General features: G+C 41.9%; 1 protein-coding gene across 1 annotated transcript in view; it reads right to left on the bottom strand.

Annotated features, from left to right (window-relative positions):
• Positions 1 to 18726: 18726 nt before the first annotated feature.
• The window catches only part of TMEM47 (transmembrane protein 47), a 39248-nt gene continuing 34755 nt past the window's right edge, over positions 18727 to 23219 (bottom strand). Inside the window, exon 3 of the mRNA XM_038760449.1 lies at positions 18727 to 22192. Within this exon, the coding sequence (XP_038616377.1) occupies positions 22014 to 22192 (179 nt within the window). The 3' untranslated portion in view covers positions 18727 to 22013. The remainder of the gene's footprint in view (positions 22193 to 23219) is intronic.

Below are 23219 nucleotides of genomic sequence, written 5' to 3' on the forward strand. Positions count from 1 at the left end.
ACCAGTACCATAATTATAGTTATTATTATTATTATTAAATTCCTGATGACCGTCTTCAAATACTGGTAATCTGGTTATGGCCAGGGGCCGGGGTGGCCATCAGGACAATTTAGCAAGCCACTTCAAGTTCACCTATTGCTACCAACCTTCAACTGCCTCTTTCTGTCTGTATTCTTAGTTATCCATTTCCTCATTTGGTCAAATGCTGTCTTTTTTATTTTTAATGGTTTACTATGGGCCAGGCACTGTACTAAGCGCTGGGGTAGATACAAACTAATTAGGGTGGACGTGGTCCATGTCCCACATGGCCTACTGGATAAAGTATGAACCTGGGAGTCAGAAGAACCTGGGTTCTAATCCCAGCTCCTCCACATGTCTGCTGTGTGATCTTGGCCAAGTCACTTAACTTCCCTGGGCCTCAGTTACCTCATCTGTAAAATGGGGATCATGAGTCTGAGCCCCAGATGAGGCAGGGACTGCATCCTACCTGAAAGAGGCAGTGGGGTTAGTGGAAAGAGCATGGGTTTGGGAGTCAGAGGATGTGAGTTCTAATCCCTGCTCTGCCACCTGTCTGCTGTGTGACCCTGGGCAAGCCATATAACAATAATAATAATAATAGCATTTATTAAGCACTTACTATGTGCAAAGTACTGTTCTAAGTGCTGGGGAGGTTACAAGGTAAACAGGTTGTCCCATTTGGGGCTCACAGTCTTAATCCTCATTTTCCAGATGAGGTAACTGAGGCACAGAGAAGTTAAGTGACTTGCCGAAAGTCACACAGCTGACAAGTGGCGGAGCCGGGATTTGAACCCATGACCTCTGACTCCAAAGCCCATGCTCTTTCCACTGAGCCGCACTGCTTCTCTGTGCCATAGTTAACTTCTGCCACATATAACTTCTCTGTGCTACAATTACCTCATTTGTAAAATGGGGATGAAGACTGTGAGCCCCAGGTGGGACAACCTGATTACCTCGAATCTACCCCAGCGCTTAGAACAGTGCTTGGCACATAGTAAGCTCTTAATCAATCAATCAATTGTATTTATTGAGTGCTTACTGTGTGCAGAGCACTGTACTAAGCGCTTGGGAAGTACAAGTTGGCAACATATAGGGACAGCCCCTACCCAACAGTGGGCTCACATACCATTATTATTATTATTATTAACTTGTGTCTATCACAGTGCTTGGCACAGAGTAAGTGCTTAACAAGTACCATTATTATTATTAATCCCCATTTTACAGATGAGGCAACTGAGGCACAGAGCAGGCAAGTGGAGTGAGGATTAGAACCCACGTCCTCAGATTCCTAGGCCCGTGCTCTTCCTAATAATTCTTGCAGCTTGCCTTGCTACTCCCTCACTGTTTGCCAGTCTCAGTCCATCTACTTCGACTAGCCATTCTTAGCTGTAACAGAACAGTTGAAGAAAAATACCAAACTGCTTAGGATATCTTCTGCAAGGCCACACACTTCCCAGACAGCACATATTTACTGAAATAGAGGAAATCGATATTTTTTTTCCAACACTTCTGGGGAAGAATAGAGTGGCTAGCTGACGGTGCCTTGCATTTGATACAGTAGACCGCTCTTCAATTGATGACTAAGCATGCTTTGTACAGTGACTGGAGCGTGGATAGCACTTAATTCCTATGGAGTAGTAATAATTCTTCTAAGACTGGGCAGAAAGAAAATTCAGATATAGGGGAGAAGCAGGAGTTGCTGGGTAAGAATGAAGGAAAAATAAATAATCTTAGGCCTCCCCCTCTAAATGGTAAGCTAATTTGGGGTGGGGAATGTGTCTACCAACTCTGTTGTACTTTTCCAGGTGCTCAGTACAGTGATCTGTACACAAAAAGCACTTGATAAATACAATAGATTGCTACTCCCTTGCTGCTTCCTCTCTTGCCAGTACCAATAAATCCGTAATAAGTGCTTGATAAATACCATTGACTGATTAAGGCTTCAAGGGAGTAAATTCCTTGGAGACAAGGTGTGTGTCTGGTAATTTCCAAGCACCTGTGAAGTGCATTGCATTCAGTAGCTGCTCAATAAATATGATTTCTAGCACTAATTCAGGTCATTGTTCATATTATTGTCATATAGTAGACAAGGTCACATAGCAGACAAGTGGCAGAACCGGGATTAGAAAGCAGGTCGTTCTGACACCCAGGCCTGTGCTCTATCCACTAGTCTATGCTAGCACAATTCTGATGTATTATACTCTCCCAAGTGCTCAATACAATCCTCTGCACATAGTAAGCACTCAATCAAGAAGCAGCATGGCTCAGTGGAAAGAGCCCAGGCTTGGGAGTCAAAGGTCTTGGATTCAAATCCGGCTCTGCCAATTGTCAGCTGTGTGACTTTGGGCAAGTCACTTAACTTCTCTGTGCCTCAGTTGCCTCATCTGGAAAATGGGGATTAAGATTGTGAGCCCCACAAGTGACAACCTGATCAACTTGTATCCTCCCCAGCACTTAAAACAGTGCTTTGCACATAGTAAGCGCCTAAATACCAAAATTATTATTAATATTAATACTGACGATGATGATAATGTAGGTTTCTGCCTGTCCTGAAGAGGTAAGGCAACAAGCAAAGAATATAATGTCTGATGACATGGTAAGAGTTGAACCAGTTCTGGTTCGTTCATTCATTCGTTCATTCAGTCGTACTTAAGTGATTCCTTTTGGCAGACACTGTACTAAGTCCTTGGGAGAGTACAGTATAACAATAAGCAGACATTCCCTGCCCATGATGAGCTTACAGTCTAGAGGGGGAGACAGACATTAATAGAAATAAATAAATTACAGGTATGTACGGAAGTGCTGTGGGGCTGGGGATGGGGGCGGTGAATAAAAGGGATTAAGGTCAGAGGGCAATGGGTTGAGGTTATAAACTTGGGAACAAGAAGAGAAGGGCCCAGCTGATTTGGGGTTGAGGGAAGGGAAGCCACATAGACAAATAAGTATCCTGGAGAGATTCTAGCTTGAATGTTTTTTATAGAATCAGGAAAGATTTGCTTTTCTGTCTGGTTTTGACTTGCTGTTCTTTTGACCTTGTATTGTATTTTTGTTTTCTGTTTCGACCAGCTCAATTCACCAGTTCAACGGATAATAATAAAAATAATAATTGTGGCATTTAAGTGTTTACTACGTGGCAGGCACTATATTAAGTGCTGGGGTGGAGAAGGAGCAAATCAGGTTGGACGCAGTCCCTGTCCCATGTGGGGCTCGCGGTGTCAATCCCTATTTCACAGATGAGGTAAACTGAGGCACAGAGAGGTGAAGGAAGAGAAGGATGTGGATGTTTTTTGCTATAGAAGAGGACCCTAAATATAGTATGATGCTATATTGCATTCACTAGGAACTCACTGAGCAGGAACAGTGAATTACAACCAAACAGGTATATGAAAAGATGTTGTTAAATAAAGGTTGTTGAAGCCTTCTGTACGATCCTAATGATAGCAAAATCATTAAAGCACAGCTGGTGTCTAAAGAACAGGTGTCCCTGTAAACTAGTAATTTTACCAAACAAAAGATAGGAACAGGGCATGCTCATAATAGTAATAATAGTTATGGTATTCATTAAATGCTTACTACATGTCAAGCACTGTGTGCTAAGCTCTGGGGTAGATATGAGTTAATCAGGTCAGACACAATCTCTGTCTGACTTGGGGCTCACGGTATAAGTAGGAGGATGAATGGGTATTTAATACTTTCCAAGTGCTTAGCACAGTGCTCTGCACACAGTAAGCGCTCAATAAATATGGTTAAATGGGTGAATGAATGAATCCTCATTTTACAGATGAGGAAACTGAGGCAGAGGGAAGTTAAGTCACACAGGAGGCCACCACTTCACAAAGGAACTACTAGCTCTGTTACACTGTACTCTCTCAAGCTCTGCAGACAGTAAGCACTCCATAAATACCATTGATGATGATGATTATAAAATGATCTTTGGTGTTTCTCTTCATGACCAGTTCTGGGGGAAGAGGGAGGAAGAAACAGACAGTTGTGGGGGAAGGCTTCAAAATAATTCCTGCAACATCGAGTCAACACAATAGACCAGTTGGTAATACAATTAATAACAATGATGGAAAGAGCTAATGTAGATATAGGCTATTAGGAGAAGAGAAGAGGTTTAGTCAGGGAAAGCTTCTTGGAGGAGGTGTGCCTTCAATAAGGCTTTGAAGTGCTGGAGAGCAATTATCTGTCTGATATGAGGAGAGAGGGAGGGCATTCCAGGCCAGAGGTAGGATGTGGGCAAGAGGTCGGTGGTGAGATAGACAAGATTGAGGTTCATTGAGAAGGTTAGAATTAGAGGAACAAAGTGTGCAGGCTGGGTTGGAGCCGGTGAGTAGCAGGGTGAGGTAGGAGGGGACAAGCTGATTAAGTGCTTTAAAGCCAATAGTGAGGAGTTTTTGTCTGATGCAGAGATCTTTAGTCTCCTGTAATGAAGGTCCAACACACTGGAGATGGTGCAGTTTTGTTCACAATGAAGCAGCTCTTCTCTCATAAATAAGAAAAAGTACATTGTATTCTGAAATAGTAAAAGAAAATCTTAAAGTATTGACTCTCAATAGAAGCACCTTAAAGCTCTGTACTGAGTGTTTGGAGCACAATTTTCATTCAAGTGGCCTAATAGAAAAAGCACAGATCTGGGATTCAGAAGGGTCTGGCTTCCAATTCCGGCTCTGGCATTTGCCTAGCAGGTGACCTTGGATAAGTCACTTAACTTTTCTGTGCCTCAGTTACCTCATCTGTAAAATGGGGATTAAGACTGTGAGCTCCATGTAGGACATGGACTGTGTCCAACCTGATTAACTTTTGCCTACCCTAGCGCTTAGTACAGTGCCTGGCACAAAGTAAACACTTAAATATCATAAAAAGTAGGGTTCTAATCCCGGCTCCACCACTTGCCTGCTATGTGACCTTGAGCAAGCCACTTGTCTTTCAGTCAGTTTCCTCCTCTGTAAAATGGGAATTAAAAATCTATTCTACCTCCCCTGTAGACCATGAGCTCTGTGTAATCTGCTAATCTTGTATCTACTCTAGTGCTTGGCATATGATAAGTACTTTACAAACATTATTATTATCATTATTATTAATAACCTATTTGAAATGTGAATGCTTTTGAGTGTTTATTCGTATGAAGGGAAAGGTCAAACACGGTGAAGAGCTATAGATATAGGAGGAAAACAGGACTTTTGGGTAGGACTTCATCATAAAAAGATGATGGCAAGATTAAATAATTCCCGGGGGGAGGCGGGGGGGGGTTATGCAGGATTGAACAGTTCACCTACGATATGTGCTTCAACAAGCTCGATTTACAAGCTAACCAGATAATAAAAGAAACTCTTGGAGCATGGAAAGCATTGTCGAGGCATCTCATATATTGATACCGAATGTGAATAAATCATTTTTCATGCCTGACAAGGAAGGGAAAAGGATATTTCTCTCGAAGTGAATGAGAGGTTACCGATTCGGTGACCTTTTCTGGCTGAGACAGCGGGTGACTTCTTTCTTCTGAGTTATACTCTGGAAAGTAGTTTGAGAAGCCACCATAAAGAACCAGTTATTTTTCCATAGAAGATAGATGGGGACACAGGTGTCCCTTAAGATAGGGATAATTTCTCATTTAGGCCTCCCCTTTGTCCCTTCTTCCCTATCCTGTGCATACTAACCTGACTTCACAGAACACACTCACCATCACATTCTCCACGCCATATCATTCAACTTTAAATTGGAGTTCAAAGCCTATTTCTTTCAGAAAGCTTCTCTCAGTCCCTAATAAATTCCACAAACCTCCTCAAATTAATGAGCATATTTTAAAGTAGCTATAAACTTTTAAATAGACTGACTTTGTTCCAGTCAGTGTGAAGCAGCATGGCCTAGTGGTAAGAGCAGAGGCCTGGAAGTCAGAGGACTTGGGTTCTAATTCCTCCTCTGCCTCTTGTCTGCTGTGTGACCTTGGGCAAGTCACTTAATTACTCTATGCCTCAGCTCATCTGCAAAATGGGAATTAATATGTAGGACACGGACAGTGTCCAACCTGATTAGCTTGCACCCTAGCACTTAGTAGAGTGCCTGGCACATAGTAAGCACTTAAATATCATTAAAAGGTCACATGGCAGACAAGTGGCAAACCTGGGATTAGAACTCAGGCCATTCTGGCTCATGCTCTATGTGCCTGTGGAGTGACCTGGGGCAAGTCATTTCACTTCTCTGTGCCTCAATTTCCTCCCCTGCCAAACGAGAATTAAATTCCAGTTTTTGCTCCTACTTAGCCTGGGAACCCAATGTGTCACAGGAACTAAGAATGACCTCATTATCTTATAACTACTATTTGTCACATAGGTGCTTGACAAATATCATTATTAATAATAATAATAATGGTGGTATTTGTTAAGCGCTTACTATGTGCCAAGCACTGTTCTAAGCACTGGGGTAGATTCAAGGTAATCAGATTGTCCCACATGGGGCTCACAGTCTTAATTCCCATTTTACAGATGATGGGGCTGAGGCACAGAGAAGCCAAGTGATTTGCCCAAGGTCGCACAGCAGACAAGTGGTGGAGCCGGGATTAGAACCCACGACTCTTTTAGACTGTGAGCCCACTGTTGGTTAGGGACTGTCTCTATATGTTGCCAACTTGTACTTCCCAAGTGCTTAGTACAGTGCTCTGCACACAATAAGCGCTCAATAAATACAATTGATTGATTGACCTCCGACTCCCAAGCCCGGGCTCTTGCCACTGAGCCACGCTGCTTCTGATTATTACAAGAATGGCAAGAATTTTATAATGAATTCCTCAACATGATTTTCACCGTAAAGGAAGAAACCCTTTAAAATAGAGAAAAGTGGCCAAAACATGGAACTTCAACTTTTTAGTAAGTAACTTTTATAGTTAGGAACTGCTATATATATATGGATGAGTGAGCTCTAATTTATTAAATGCATACTATATGTTAGGTTCTAAAGGCAAATAGTATATTTTTACTTATCCCTGCAGATGGGTAGCTATTTCTGGGCAGGAATCATATCTACTAGCTATATCATATTGTATTTTCCCAAGTGCTTGGTACAGTGTTCTGCACACAGTAAGTGCTCAATAAATATTAATTCATTTGGGCACAGTTCCTGACCTATATGGAGTTTACGATCTGTTTTCTCCCCATTTTACAGATGAGAGAGCTGAGGCCTGGAAAGGTTAATGTCAGCTAAGGAATGTATCCCATGTGATTATAGCGCATCTACCCTAGCATTTAGGACAGTGCTTGACACTTAGTGCTTCACGAATACCAGAAGGTATTCACCCAAGGCAAGTTATAGAACAGCAATATGTTATATATAGGCTATTGGACTACTTTTGTAGCATTAATGGAGTGATTTTGAATCCAAACTATACTCTAACCTACTGCTATCCAGATGAAAAATGGACAAAAAGATAATTTCTTTCTTCTCACCCAGAAAACGTATTTATGCCCAAAGGAGCGGTGTCTTGTTCTTCCAAAAAATAGCTTAACATTTTCAAGGCATGTAAGAAAGAATCTTGCAGAAGGGGTTCATGAAGAATTATTAAGGTCATGATAACTATCCCCAAGAGATCTTGTTGTAAAGATTTGAGGAGTTTAAAAAAAGAGAGATGAGAAAATCATGAAAGGATGATGGATCAAATCCTCGGTAAAGAGCAGATGGACAATCCTGGAGTGTTTGGCTCTAGATGAATTATAGAATCATAAAGTTAGTTGGAGTCTCAAGGGATAATTTAGTTCGTTCCCTGCCACCACACAGATCTGCCTCGAATCCATCCCGGAAAGATGAGAAGCCCATTTTGAAATCCATCAGAAAAAAAAAGTTTCCTGCACCAATCACTCTCTCTAGCTTGTGCCTGTTCTCCAGATGCACTTCACAACAAAGGTCAGCGTTTTACCAAGCTCATCCACATTAACCCATCTGCTGGGAGTCTCGATTAGAATCAGATTTTTAAAAATAGCTGATGTCTCTGATAGCGTCGAGGGGGACGAACGCCATTATGGATGTCCCGTTTGCCTTTGGGAGCAGGGCACTTCAGCACGAGGTCGAACATCAAGGTTGAACGGAAGCACAAGAAATGAGGCCCTGGACTGTAATCAGACCATGGTTATCTCAATTCCTCACACCTTCACTGTGGGGAGAACAATGGATGTCCGCAGAAAACCCAAGCGACTGCTTTCTCGTGAGCTGAAATGGGAGTATTGTAAACATCGATGTCCAGACTGCAAGGAAGTCCTTTCCCTCTGTTGACTTTGGGGTGCCAGGGAGAGAAGTTTGTTTGGGAAGCCGAGGAGGTGGGTGAGGGAGAAAGGAGTTGCTTTTATGGACTGGGATAAGAAAGTTGGGATGAGGATTCAGTTTTCCCTCTACTCCCTAACCTCGCTCCTCTCCAACCCTAACCCGGCCTGCAGACTCCTCTCCTCTAATGCCAGCCTATTCACTGAACCTCGATCTCATCCTCTCACAGTCATTCCTTGGGCATCTCTTTCCTCCAGCTGGGAATTCTCTCCCCCTGCTTATTCATTCATTCATTCATTCAATTGTATTTATCGAGCACTTACTAAGTGCTGAGCAAAGTCACACGGCTGACAAGCGGTGGAGCTGGCATTTGAACCCATGACCTCTGACTCCCAAGCCCATGCTCTTTCCACTGAGCCAGGCTGCTTCTCTAAGAGTACAATATAACAATAAATGGACACATTCCCTGCTCAAAGTGAGCTTACAGTATTAGGCACTGTGCTCTGTATACGGTAGGTGCTCAATAAGTGATTGTTGTAAGCTGCAAAGGATCACTATTATTGTTATCACCATGGGCTTTATTAATAATAATTATTATTATGGCATTTGTTAAGCGCAGACTATGTGCCAATAAGAACTGGGGAAAATACAAGGGAATCAGGTTGTCCCACATGGGGCTCACAGTCTTAATCCCCATTTTACAGATGAGGTAACTGAGGCACAGAGAAGCTAAGTGACTTGCCCAAAGTCGTGCAGCAGACAAGTGGCAGAACTGGAATTAGAACCCACATCCTCTGACTCTCAAGCCCATGCTTTTCCCACTAAGCCAAGCTCCTTTTCTACCTAAAAGGAATTGACAATCCTCAAAAATCTCCAGTGGCTACCAATCAACCTACGCATCAGGCAGAAACTCCTCACCCTCGGCTTCAAGGCTCTCCATCACCTAGCCCCCTCCTACCTCACCTCCCTTCTCTCCTTCTACAGCCCAGCCCGCACCTTCCGTTCCTCTGCCGGTAATCTCCTCACTGTGCCTCATTCTGGCCTCTCCCGCTGTCGACCCCTGGCCCATGTCATCCCCCTAGCCTGGAATGCCCTCCCTGCCCACATCTGCCAAGCTAGCTCTCTTCCTCCCTTCAAGGCCCTACTGAGAGCTCACCTCCTCCAGGAGGCCTTCCCAGACTCAGCCCCCTCCTTCCTCTCCCCCTCCCCTCCTCCCCCTCTCCATTCCCCTCGCCTTACCTCCTTCCCTTCCCCACAGCACCTGTATATATGTATATATGTTTGCACATATTTATTACTCTATTTATTTTACTTGTAAATATTTATCCTATTTATTTTATTTTGTTAATATGTTTTGCTTTGTTCTCTGTCTCCCCCTTCTAGACTTTGAGCCCACTGTTGGATAGGGACCGTCTCTATATGTTGCCAACTTGTACTTCCCAAGTGCTTAGTACAGTGCTCTGCACACAGTAAGCGCTCAATAAATACGATTGATTGATTGATTGACTATCTAAAGGGACATAATTTCCATTTTCCAGCATTTTGCACCCTGACAGAGAGCACTGATGATAACAGCAATAAAAATTGCAGTATTTGTTAAGCGCTTACTGTATGCCAAATCTCCTATGAATCAATGCCTTACTGTGGCAGGAGAGTTTGCATATGCCGATGAAGTTTAAAGCCCTGCTATATCAGGCTACCCAGAATGGAAAGGACTAAGCTGAAATGTCAGACAATGTCAGTTCACCTGGGCATGGGGAAGAGTCAAAGGTGGATGAGTCAGAGGTCGTGGGTTCTAATCCTGGCTCTGCCACTTGACAGTTGTGTGACTTTGGGCAAGTCATTTCACTTCTCTGTGCCTCAGCTACCTCATCTGTAAAATGGGGATTAAGACTGTGAGCCCCACGTGGGACAACCTGATTACCTTGTATCTACCCTAGTGCTTAGAACAGTGCTTGGCACAAAGTAAGAGCTTAACAAATACTATTATTATTATTACTATTATCAAAACGTTGATTAAAGACAATGGCAGAGATTCAGGTTTTTACTGCACCAAAAAAGGCAACGGTAAACCATTTTATGTATCTCTAGCAAGAAAATTCTGTGGATACACATACCAGAATGACTTTGTGACAGAACATGGGATGTTCTGAAGAGGGAGCCTTCTCGGAGACGCTATGGGTCGGAAACGGCTTGGAGGCATTTGAAGAAGAATGTGCCAAACATTGTGCTGAGTGCTGGAGTAGATAGAGTATATTCAGATTGGACAGAGTGCCTGTCGCACATGAGGCTCACAGCCTAAGTAGGAGAGAGAACAGGAATTGAAACTCTATTTTACAGATGAGGAAACTGAGGCAGAGAAAAGGTAAATGACTTGTCCAAGGTCACGCAGCAGGCAAATGGCAGAGCTGGGATTAGAACCCAGGTTCTCTGACTCCTATTAGTACATACAAAATAGAACAGGCCCACAGAGAACTAATCAGGCATTGAATATTGATCAAGTGGAAAATGGATTAGCAAGTTATCGAAGTGAAGAGATGGGGCCATATTTTGGGCAAGTGTGTGAGGGGAAATTCGTAGGGGTTACATTGGAGGCAAGTTCAAATCAAGGAGAATTTGTTACCTCTTTTCCAAGTAGTCTGCTTCCAATTTCATATTTCAATGCATTTTTAATAGGCAAGCTCTCTGGAACCAATTCCGAAAATGTAGCATCCCTGAATTGAATGAGGATGAGGATGACAAATGTATTACATAATGTACCCATGGTTCCCAGGGCTCGGATGTTTTAAATTTACCACACTTGTAAGATCTGGCTCATCCCAGCAAAAATCTAGCAGGTGTCACATGTGTTTCTTCTTTAAAATAATGCTTGGCACAAAAATTTCCGAAATGATCTGAGACCGTTCCAGCAATAAAACCTTTAACAAAGACGGGAATTTTCTCTTGAGTTTGTATACTTGGTAGCGTTTACCTCATGGGGGCTTGAAGTAATCGATCAATCAGTGGTATTTATTGAGCAATCAATCAGTTGTATTTATTGAGCGCTTACTGTGTGCAGAGCACTATACTAAGTGCTTGGGAAGTACAAGTTGGCAACATATAGAGACAGTCCCTACCCAACAGTGGGCTCACAGTCTAAAAACCAAACATACTAACAAAATAAAATAAATAGAATAGATATGTACAAGTAAAATAAATAAATAAATAGAGTAATATGTACAAACATATATACATATATACAGGTGCTGTGGGGAAGGGAAGGGCGTAAGATGGGGGGATGGAGAGGGGGACGAGGGGGAGAGGAAGGAAGGGGCTCAGTCTGGGAAGGCTTCCTGGAGGAGGTGAGCTCTCAGTAGGGCCTTGAAGGGAGGAAGAGAGCTAGCTTGGCGGATGGGCAGAGGGAGGGCATTCCAGGCCTGGGGGATGACGTGGGCTGGGGGTCGATGGCGGGACAGGCGAGAACAAGGTACGGTGAGGAGATTAGCGGCAGAGGAGCGGAGGGTGCGGGGTGGGCTGTAAAAGGAGAGAAGGGAGGTGAGGTGGGGGGGGCGAGGTGATGGAGAGCCTTGAAGCCCAGGGTGAGGAGTTTCTGCCTGATGCGCAGATTGATTGGTAGCCACTGGAGATTTTTGAGGAGGGGAGTAACATGCCCAGAGCGTTTCTGGACAAAGACAATCCGGGCAGCAGCATGAAGTATGAGCACTTACCCTGTGCAGAGTAGAGTGTGAAGCACTTGGGAGAGTATAATATAACAGTTAGTAGAAACAGTCCTTACCCACAAGGAGTTTCCAGTCCAGAGGGGCTTATAATCCAAATAATGTGCACTGTTAACTTGATATGGTTGTCATTCCATGGACCACAATTAAAAGTGAATCGGAATGTATTTTGATGATTTTCCATGACTGATGGAAAATGACTTATTTTATTCCAAACTACAGGAATTAGTAGAAGCAACTTAAGCAGTTCACAAATGGCAAGGTGACTGGAGAACTGGTGAAGACTTTAATTGTAGAATAAATAAGTGATATTTACTGAACACTTACCATGTGCAGACCACTGTACTAAGGGCTAAGACAGGTACAATATAACAGAGTTGGTAGACGTGTTCCCTGCCCACAAAGAGCTTGCAGTCTAGAGAGATAGACAGGTTGTTTAGGTTGGCATGTGACAATTAGGTGACCCTGAACAGAAGCTGGGAGAAACAGAGGTTACTAATTGGTAAAACAGAAACCAGCAACAGGGGCTTTCAAGAAGCAGCTGTTATAAGAGCTTAACTCTGGCAGTTAGATGGGCTGTTTTAGACTCCCTTGTGCATCAAATCAGCCAATCAAATCTTCTTTCTTGGTTTAGCTGTTAACATTTAATTGTTTACCTTCAGAATCTATTATTATTGGTACCTGTTGACATTGCTATTGGATCGTGTAAAATAATAATATTCACCGGGCTTTTTATGAGTCTTGTCTTGTCTTATGCTGTCAAGTCATTTCCGACCCATAGCAACACCATGGACATATCTCTCCCAGAACGCCCCGCTCTCCATCTACAATGGTTCTGGTAGTGGATCCAGAGAGTTTCTTGGTAAAAATCCGGAAGTGGTTTACCATCGCCTCCTGCACCGAAAACTTGAGTCTCCGCCTTCGACTCTCTCCTGTGCTGCTGCTGCCCAGCGTGGGTGAGTTTTGCCTTGTAGCAGATTGCCTGCCACTCGTTAGCCCCTGGCCAAGCTAGGAATGGAATGGGTAGGCCTCTGCTTCACTCTCCCTTTCATAGCCAAGACTCGTAGAGGACTGGAAACTCTCCAGGTGCGACCTTGAGAGGGGTTATATGAGTTAGAAATATGTATTTCTATTGCTTTAATCCATTTTTCAGGCAAAAGTGATTAAAATCATGCAATAAATATGCTTACATGATCAAATAATATCAAAATATAGTAATACATTCTTACAAAATACACGTCAATATTTACATATCACAGTGCTAACTTTTACATTCTGACCTGTAAAAAGACAACTTGCACTGATTTACAATGATCCATCATTATCTAATACCAAGCGGAAAACTAACAACTACTGAAATACCCTTTTAGTCTCTGAGACTGAGATTCCTGCATAGGACAGGGACTGTGTCTGAACTGATTTACTCCTATCTACCCCAGCTTTTAGAACAATGCTTAATACATAGTACGCACTTAACAAATGCCATGATAAATTAATTCAAGTCAAAATACTTTAAAAGATTGAGGGCTTGGGTATGGCGATGGAGAGTGAGTTGGGGGAAGTGTTTGAATCAAGATACATTTTGTATGTGTATCAACTCCACAGCATTATGTTGAAGTAAAAGAGTGTTTTAAGAAATAGCTGCATTAAAATTCAAGACTGTTATCATTAAATAGCATGAAATGAAGAACACTACAGTGGAATTGCCTGGATATTTCATTGCAGTATTTTTTATTGTTTATTCCTATTATATCATGTGTCTGTCCGCTCCAATTTAGATTGGATTCCTACTGAGAACATCATTGTTTATGGTTGTATTGTACTTTCCCAAACAGTACAGTGCTCTGCACACAGAAAGCACTAAATATAAGGAAGCTTCATGAAGCTTCTATAGAAACTTAAGAAGCATCATGACCTAGTGGATTAAAACACAGGCCTGGGAGTCTGAAGGACCTGGGTTCTAATCCCAACACCGCCACATGTCTGCTGTGTGACCTTGGTCAAGTCACTTCATTTCTCTGGACCTCAGTTACCTCATCTGGAAAATGGGGATTAAAGATCGTGAGCCCCACGTGGGATATGGACTGTGTCCAATCTGATGAGGTAGTATCTACCTTAGCGCATCTTACGGTGCATAGCATATAGTAAGTGCTCTATACATACCATAAAAAAAGAAACTGGTGAGTCATGTCCAGTGTGTTGGATCTGGATGGTAGTGTTCAGTCAATCAGTGGTATTTATTGAGTGCTTACTGTGTGCACAACACTGTACTAAGCTCTTTTTATGGCATTTATTGAGCACTTACTATGTGCAAAGCACTGTTCTAAGCGCTGGGGAGGTTACAAGGTGATCACGTTGTCCCACAGGGGGCTCACAGTCTTAATCCCCATTTTACAGATGAGGTAACTGAGGCACAGAGAAGTTAAGTGACTTGCCCAAAGTCACATAGCTGACAGTTGGAGGAGCTGGGATTTGAACCCATGACCTCTGACTCCAAAGCCCGGGCTACTTCCACTGAGCCACGCTGCTTCTCTTGGTGTGGTCATTCTGGGTCTGAATAAGTGATGCCTGTGTTGTCATTCAGGTTGTCAGCCTACGATCGGTGGTGTGGGAAGCAGCCTGGCGTAGTGGATAGAGCACGGGCCTGGGAGTCAGAAGGTCGTGGGTTCTAATCCCGGCTCCACCACTTGTCTGCTGTGTGACCTTGAGCCAGTCACTTCACTTCCCCTGTGCCTCAGTTATCTCATCTGTAAAACAGGGCTGTGAGCCCCTCATGGGACACAGACTGTATCCAGCCTGATTAGCTTTTATCTACCCCAATGCTTATTACGGTGTCTGGCACCTAATAAGCACTTAATAAATACCTTAAAAAAAGTCAACGGGGAAGGAAATTCAAATTTACAAACAAACTGTCCAAGCTTCATTTCCTGAATTCCTTCTTCTGTCCATTATCTCCACTTCCCGAAGATAGCAGAGAAGGGAGGGATGTTCCCTTGCCTCTAATGACCTGTCCCAGCTCCAGACCATAGCAATCCATCACTGCCCTGCTCCTTCAGGGTAATTTGTTCTGCATTCTGATGAAACTCCAGAAGCCTGGGGAAAAGCTGAGGAGAAAGTCATCTTGCTTAGGATAGAAATGGGCCAGTTTTTCTAAATCTGCTTGACCGGTGCATAAGGTTCTAAATAAAAATCAATCGAAAAGGTCAATTGAAACATCAGCGGTATTGGTTGAGCGCTTACTGTGTGTAGAGCACTTTTCTAAGTGCTTGGGAGAATACAATACAACAGAGCTGGAAGATATGATCCCTACCCATGAGTTTACAGTCTACATTGGGAGACAGACATTAAAATAAATTACAGATAGGGAAAATAGCAGAGTGTAAAGATACGTACGTAAGTTCTGGAGGGTGGGGTGAATATCAAATGCTTAGGGGGTATGCAGGCAAGTGTACCTTTCCTAACTTTGTCCTCTTCATAACCAACAGACCGTCACTCTCCCCACCTTCAAAACCTTATTAAAAGCCCACCTCCTCCAAGAGGCCTTCCCTGACTAAGCCCTCATTTCTTCTCCTTCCCCTCTCTTCTGCATCACCCTTGCATTTGGATATGTACCCTTTATTACCCCACCTTCAGCCCCACAGCACTTATACATACCCATAATTTAGATATATACATACCAGCATGTATATTCATACCAAAATGTATTTTAATGTCTGTCTCCCCCTCTAGACCGTAAGCTCATTTTGGGCAGGGAATGTGTCTGCTAACTTTGTTATGGTGTAATAATAATAATAATAATAATAATAATGGCATTTATTAAGTGCTTACTATGTGCAAAGCACTGTTCTAAGTGCTGGGGAGGTTACAAGGTGATCAGGTTGTCCTACGGAGGGCTCACAGTCTTAATCCCCATTTTACAGATGATGGAACTAAGGCACAGAGAAGTTAAGTGACTTGCCCAAAGTCACACAGCTGACAATTTGTGGAGCCGGAATTTGAACCCATGACCTCTGACTCCAAAGCCCGGGCTCCAGTGTACTCTCCCAAGTGCTTAGTACAGAGCTTTGCACACAGCATGCGCTCAGCAAATTCCATTGATTGATTGGGTTGATTTTGAACACTGCTGATGGTGAGACTGACGCATGACAGATAAACTTTCCACACTGGTGTCCACATTCATGATGCTTAATCCTAGTTTTGTTCACTGCTGTAATTTCAGACTTCTCACCATCCTCCAGGCTTCGCTCTGCTTCTCATTTCTGTAGCCAGACTATTCTGTCTTCTGCTGCTCTCTCATTCAACTGTCCATGGTGAGTTGGACTTCTTTGAAACTTTACAGGGTTTCTTCGGTTCCCACTGTTCACAGTTTCTGATTCCCAGCTAAGACTCCAGTTGCTGTTTGGTCAGCTGTCATCCATTTTCCATGCACCTCTCAGTCAAGGACACACTGAATTCCATGAGGATGGAGTCCCTGATTATAATAAGTGAATTATTATAGTACTTGTTAAAGCACTTACTGTGTGCCAAGCACTGTTCTAAGTGCTGGAGTAGATACATGCTAGTCAGGATGGACACAGTCTCTGTCCCAAAGAAGAAGAATAATTATAACCATAGTATTTTCTAATTGCTTACTATGTACCTGACACTGTATTGAGCTCTGGGGTGGTTATGAGAAAATCAGGTTGGACACAGTCCCTGTCCCACGTGGAGCTCATGGTTTCAATCCCCATTTTACAGATGAGGTAACTGAGGCCCATAGAAGTGAAGTGACTTGCCCAAGGTCGCACAGCAGACAAGTAGCAGAGTGGGGATTAGAACCCATGACCTCTGACTCCCAGGCCAGGGATCTACACACTACGTCATGCTGCTTCTCTCATGGGACTCACACTGTTAATCCCCATTTTACAGATGAGGTACCTGAGGCCCAGAGAAGTGAACTGACTTGCCCAAGATAATATATCATACACCCATGCACTGATGGTGGAATGACTATGTCCCAGCATGGCTCAGTGGAAATAGCCTAGGTTTGGGAGCCAGAGGTTGTGGGTTCTAATCCTGACTCCACCACTTATCAGCTGTGTGACTTTGGGCAAGCCACTTAACTTCCCCGTGCCTCAGTTACCTAATCTGTAAAATGGGGATTAAGACTGTGAGCCCCACATGGGACAACCTAATTACCTTGTACCCCAGTGTTTAGAACAGTGCTTGGCAAATAGTAAGCGCTTAATACTATTATTATTATTATTATTATTAATAATAATAATAATCCTGCCCTGTCATTTGATATTAATATGTGGCTCATGTGAGGATATTCTTATAAATCAAGGATTCATAGCCCTGTAGGACTCCCAGCAGTTGCTCTAAAGACCTTTATATTTGGTGCATGAAAATTATACCAAATATAAGATATACGGCATCAGAAGCAGCATGGTGGAGTAGTATCAGAAATAGCACGGTACTTGGCACAGAGTAAGCGCTTAACCAAAACAATTATTACTTATTATTTGTCACATGTTTAACTGACATGTAACACATCCATGTTTACCACACACACTCACCCATACAAAAAAACCCATCCAGGCTCTGAAGCTCTTGACACCGTAGAAATATACCGTTAAATGATTTTCTAGGGTGACTTGGCAGCAAATAGTAGTGAACACTGGTCATATGCTCCAGGGATAGGTTTGGAAAAAAAAATACTAGTCCAATAAAAATAATCCCCTAGAGGAAATTGTTTTTTTGTTTTTCACTATGTGAAACATTCTTCTAAATTCAAGATGGTGAAAATATGTCTTGACAAACATATCCCGGCTTTTCTTCTATTTAAAAAGTCTAGAGATGAAAGGGGATGCTAAGTTCAATATTTACAAATTCATGCAGATGTTTCATATTTGCCGTAGGTTTTTCAATGTAAGAATATAACACATGATTAAATTTAAGACCTTCACAAAACACTTCTGGCTTCTGCCCAAAGTGAATTTTATTGCAGCAATAATTTAAATTGCTTCCAAGTATATTCACCAATTATGTTCACCCCAAGTTTCTTCGAATTCTAGAGCTTAGTTTTGTAGGTCCTTTGTTCTACTTTTAAACTAAAGCTGGTTGTTTCTAAAGAAATCGATCAGAAGTAATGTAGGAAATGTTGTCTTGCTGTTGAAATCACACAGAAAGAAACTAAATTAACTTTTTCAATCATTCTCTTTTCTCAAAAATATGGGGTTAGCTGATATAGAAGGACAGTACACCAACTTCCCTTCCACTTCTCAGCTACCAGCATTTTTAGTTTAATGGATATCTTTGGCCATGGGCTTCTTTACTTCTCATGTTCTTGCTTAGTGGCAGATAAGAAATGAGAAATTCAAAGAAAGAGAGAAAAAGGCGGAGAATTTTGAAATCTAGATTTTAAGCAAAGAACCATCAGATTTAGACTCTCCATTTAGATGGTCCACTAGAAAGAGCACAGGCCTGGGAGTCAGAGGATCTTGGTTCTAATCCCACTCCACCATTTGTCTGCTGGTGACCTTGGGCGAGCCACTTAACATCTCTGTGCCTCATTCTGTAAAACAGGGATTATGACTATGAGCTCTATGTTGGACAGGGATTTAAATGACTAACCTGATTAGCTTAGTTACTAGCTTAGTTCCCAGCACTTAGTTACAGTGCCTGGCACATAGTAAGCGCTTAACAGATACCATTAAAAAGAAAATGATTTGTATGGTGTCAAAAAGGCAGAGGGCCAGAGTAACCATTATTATTTTTATTTTTTCACATAGATAACTTCAAGTCAGCTACAAAAGTTGTGAAACACAAAAATGGAAGTAGAATTTAAAACTTAAAACTGTTTTAGAGATAAACTCATTTTCCCCTTGATGAACAAAAAAATGAACTAGTTTCTGTGGATTCGCACTTCATAAGAAACATACCATACGGTTTTAAAAATAAATATAGAACAACAGTTAGATAAATTAATACCACCAATAGCATGAAATACATTTAGTTTTGTTTAAGACCGATGAAATCTCTAGGCACGGTTTTGGGCATTATAGAGGACAGAGAGGCATTAAATTGGTGTGCGCTGTTCTGTACAAAAATACAGTCTGAATAAATTACATTGCCAGCCATAAGATTAGACTCCACTTACCAGTCAGTTTGTTGCATGTTTAATAATATACAGTGACATGCGAATCCATATATATCATTTCTATTTCAAACACATAGGTCTTTCTATATTTATGTCTTTAAAATTTACATGTCGAACTTACAAAAGCTAAACATTGTTGTGCAAGGGATCCAAGAGAGTTGCTCCGTGTTAGCCAACACTAGACTTGAAGCTTCAGAAATACAAATAACTAGCCCTGCTCGAACTTTCTGCTCTACCTATGTGAGTAAAGGCGCGTTTCTCTGGAAAATTAAAAGTAAAACAGGCCCGTGCAATCGGAAATTGCGTCTGCTTATCGTAAAAAGCCTCGATAGCAGAAAAATAGAGAAGATGATTATACTTGTTCTGAAACTGGTGTGTTCTGGGAAGAAAAAAATGATAAAGTTTCCCTATTGGTTCAGTAGTGAAATACCATGATATGTTACTTGTGGTAGATATATCACATCAGGATTCTTCACCGGAGAGGAAAAAAAAGAATCATCCAAGAAATCTACGCTCCTATAAACTGCACATATGTAACCGCGAAACACTGTCAGGTGCTTTCTTGTTTGTCGTATAGCCAAAGAATGAAAGCCTGATAAGACTTGTAAGTGTGTTGTGGTCAAATGGCACACGCTGCATCCTCTTCTAGGACATAAAAAAGTGCCTCGTTTCTTTTCCCTTTATTTGGGAATAAAAAGTCTCCCTCCTTCACTAGAGGGGTTTTAGTAGCCTAAGTCCCTTTCCAAGCTCACCAATTTCTTTTCTACCTCTCAGGGACAATGTGCAGTTCACTCCAGGCATTTCAGGGCCAAATTTTCATAGAGTTCAGGAAAACTGATTCAAATTCTTTTTTGATGCTTTTCAGGAAAATGAAAAGAAGTCTTCTCTCCCACCGAATGGGTGTGTGTTCTTACCATGAGCCAGAAGAAAAGCCACAGGATTATTAAAAGCTACCTCACCATGATTCTTCAATCAGGTTGATTTTCTCATCTGGATATACGATTTGAGATTAAGAATCTAGCCACATGGTCAACCAAAGGAAAGGTGGTGCAGTTTTTGGCAACAGAGCTTTGGAAATCACAGGCTAGTAAGCGAGTTCACGAATTGTATGCTTATCACAGATTTCCCACCTGGTGAATTAGGTCAAATGGACTTAATGCTATTGATTTTAACAGGTTGGGTGATTCCATTTTGGATCGGCAATTCTACAACAGCACCCAAGACCAATGTGGCAGATTTTAAATTCTCTTCCTGCAGAGGGTGTCAAAACAGGGCATATTCCTTTACTTTATTTGTTAACAAAAATAATTATTTCTAACTCTTTATTATAATGGAATATATATATAATATATATGATATAAAAATATTAGGCAGTACCCAAGTTAGCATCCTTAAACAGAAATAAATGCTTCAGTTTTTGCAGCATGAAATAGTTCCAGATTTTACCCAACTTTATCTCATATTCCCTTCAGTTTGTTACTCAGATTTTAAGTAGGAATGCCATAACCAGGCAGAGTAGAAATTAGAGGCACAAAACTTTCAGCCAATTGGTTAAAATCCAAAGACAAAACTTACTTTGGAGTAACTCTGTTCCTCTACTAAAAATGCTTCCAAATAGTATTACCTTGGTTATATTGTTCTGGGAAGTAGAAGTATTTAGACATTTGGATTTTCTGGAAATAAAGGGTTAGAATTTTAAGGACTTTTAAAAAGGAAGTGATAATTCATTCTATCTTGGAAGCCCCAAAATGCTTACGGTGTAATAACGACTTTTTGAAGTCACCCCATTTTGGCTGGAAATTCTTATATGTGTTTCTAACTTAAATTCCCCCACAAAACAAGGTATGTTGAAGGGTGTATTTGTCAAATGTTTTAAGATAGGTCAGTTTCGCACATCAACTAAGAAGGGGTTACCAATCCAAGATTCTTAACGATAGTGTATTAGGACAGTGCTTAAACCACTTGACTACAGTAAAGACTATTTTTATGCGTTTACAGGTGTCTGTGAATATATGCCAAACTGTTTATACTCATGATGACCTTCTATAAAAATAGAGTCATTACTGATGCCCCATCTGTTCACTGTAGTGTTGGAAAAATGATTTCAAGAGGGTATTTAGGACAAATGAAACTCCTGCATTTTCTTTTCTTTCTGGTTGCCTTGAGGAAAGGCGAGGCCCCCTGTTTATCCCCAAAGCTAGTTACAGCTGAGACAAAACTTCTAACCACATAACAAGAAGCATATGGTCCAAATTCTGACTTCCCTCAAGCTCTGATTTCCCTCGCTGTTCTGCTGCAATTGGGAGGAGCTGCATGCCAATACATTAACTGTCCCCCTTTATTAAGAAGACTCTCGAAGGTGAAATTTCAGTCGTTAACCAGTTACATTCACTATGCCCCGAAGATGCCAAATGACCCCCTCATTCATTCGAGCAAGTGGCTGGGGGTTTGGCCCAATGAGACACTGGTCAATAAGCAGACTGTGTCAACTGTCTCCCTGAAATCTTTGTTTAAGGAACGTCTTAATGGAGCTGACGTCAGCTGCTTTCAACCCACAGCGCGTGAGAAGAGTCACAGGCCATTCTGTTGCAACTCGATTTCTCCGAAGGATCGCTGTCAGGTTGTGAGATCCTTCAGTTGTTGCCAGGAAAATGAAGTTTACATTTCAGAAGCTTGCAGCATTTGACTGTTTAATCAGCTCTCGATTTTCGCAGGTCCCTTAAAGGGATGGAAAAGCCAGATAGGATGTCAGCAGCCGAAGGGCAAAGGATATTAAATCGACAGAGCAGACGGCGTGATGCTCCACGAGTGTTCTAGAAAACAGTGAGTTAGAAAAGATGGAGGAGTAATCTCTTTTTCTGTTCATTTTCCTTTCGAGTAGCTTGCTTCTAGTAGTAGTCTTCGTAATTCTTAGGGTTCAGGCAATAAAGGATGGCACCCCCAAATGAAAATATAGTTGCTCCCCAAGCCAGGCCATACCCCCAGTTGAACTCGTGGTATATTTTCAGGCTCACAGTTTCGATGAACTTGATTGGGTAGAGGACCAAGCTGCACACCTGCAGAACCACTGAAAGAGAACCAAATCAAATCAGGAAGCGTGATAACAATAGCCACTGAATTGCAATCATATAAAAAAAATACCCAGCGAAAACCCTCGGATGAAAATTAAATCAAAGGAATATCGATTGAATGTCTTTAATATGTTTATGGACTATGGGAAAGTCCATAGTCCAACCAGGAGATAAAAGAATATTTTTTTTCTTCAGGTTGAAAAATGATAGAGGAGCAGCATGGCCTAGTGCGGAGGGAGTCAAATAGGTTCCAATCCCGGCTCCATCACTTTTCGGCTTTGTGACCTCGGGTGAGTCACTTAACTTCTCTGTGTCTCAGTTTCCTCATATGTAAAACGGGGATTAAATCTCATGCCCTCTTACACTGTGAGCCTCAAAAGGGACAGGGACTCTGTCTGATCTGACAGAGAAGCAGCGTGGCTCAATGGAAAGAGCAACGGGCTTGGGAGTCAGAGGTCATGGATTCCAAACCCGGCTTTGCCATTTGTCAGCTGTGTGACTTTGGGCAAGTCACTTAACTTTTCTGTGCCTCAGTTACCTCATCTGTAAAATGGGGATTAAGACTGTGAGCACCACATGGGACAACCTGATTACCTTGTATCACCCCCATCACTTGGAACAGTGCTTTGCACATAGTAAGCACTTAACAAATACCATTGTTTATTTTATAACCTCATATCTACCCTACCACTTAAGAAGAGTGCTCGACATAGAAAGCACTTAGCAAGTATAATACTCCTAAAAGGATAATAATAATAATAACAGTGTCATCGCTATGAAAGAGTCTTATATGGTTACTGATATCCAGGGAACAGCTAAACTGTGCAGAGAAGTTGGCCTTAGATACTTCTTAAACCCAACTTGAATATCACAACTTAAATAGCCACCAAAATGACATAAATTCCTGAAAAATGAGAACTAAACTGAAATGGAAAACCATAGAGGAACACAAGCATATCAGTGAGATCAACTGAAGTATATCAAAGTACTGCTGACCTTCGATTCCAGCCTAAATCCCAGAGA

This window comes from Tachyglossus aculeatus, chromosome 18, assembly GCF_015852505.1.
Source record: "Tachyglossus aculeatus isolate mTacAcu1 chromosome 18, mTacAcu1.pri, whole genome shotgun sequence".
Lineage (NCBI taxonomy): Eukaryota > Metazoa > Chordata > Mammalia > Monotremata > Tachyglossidae > Tachyglossus > Tachyglossus aculeatus.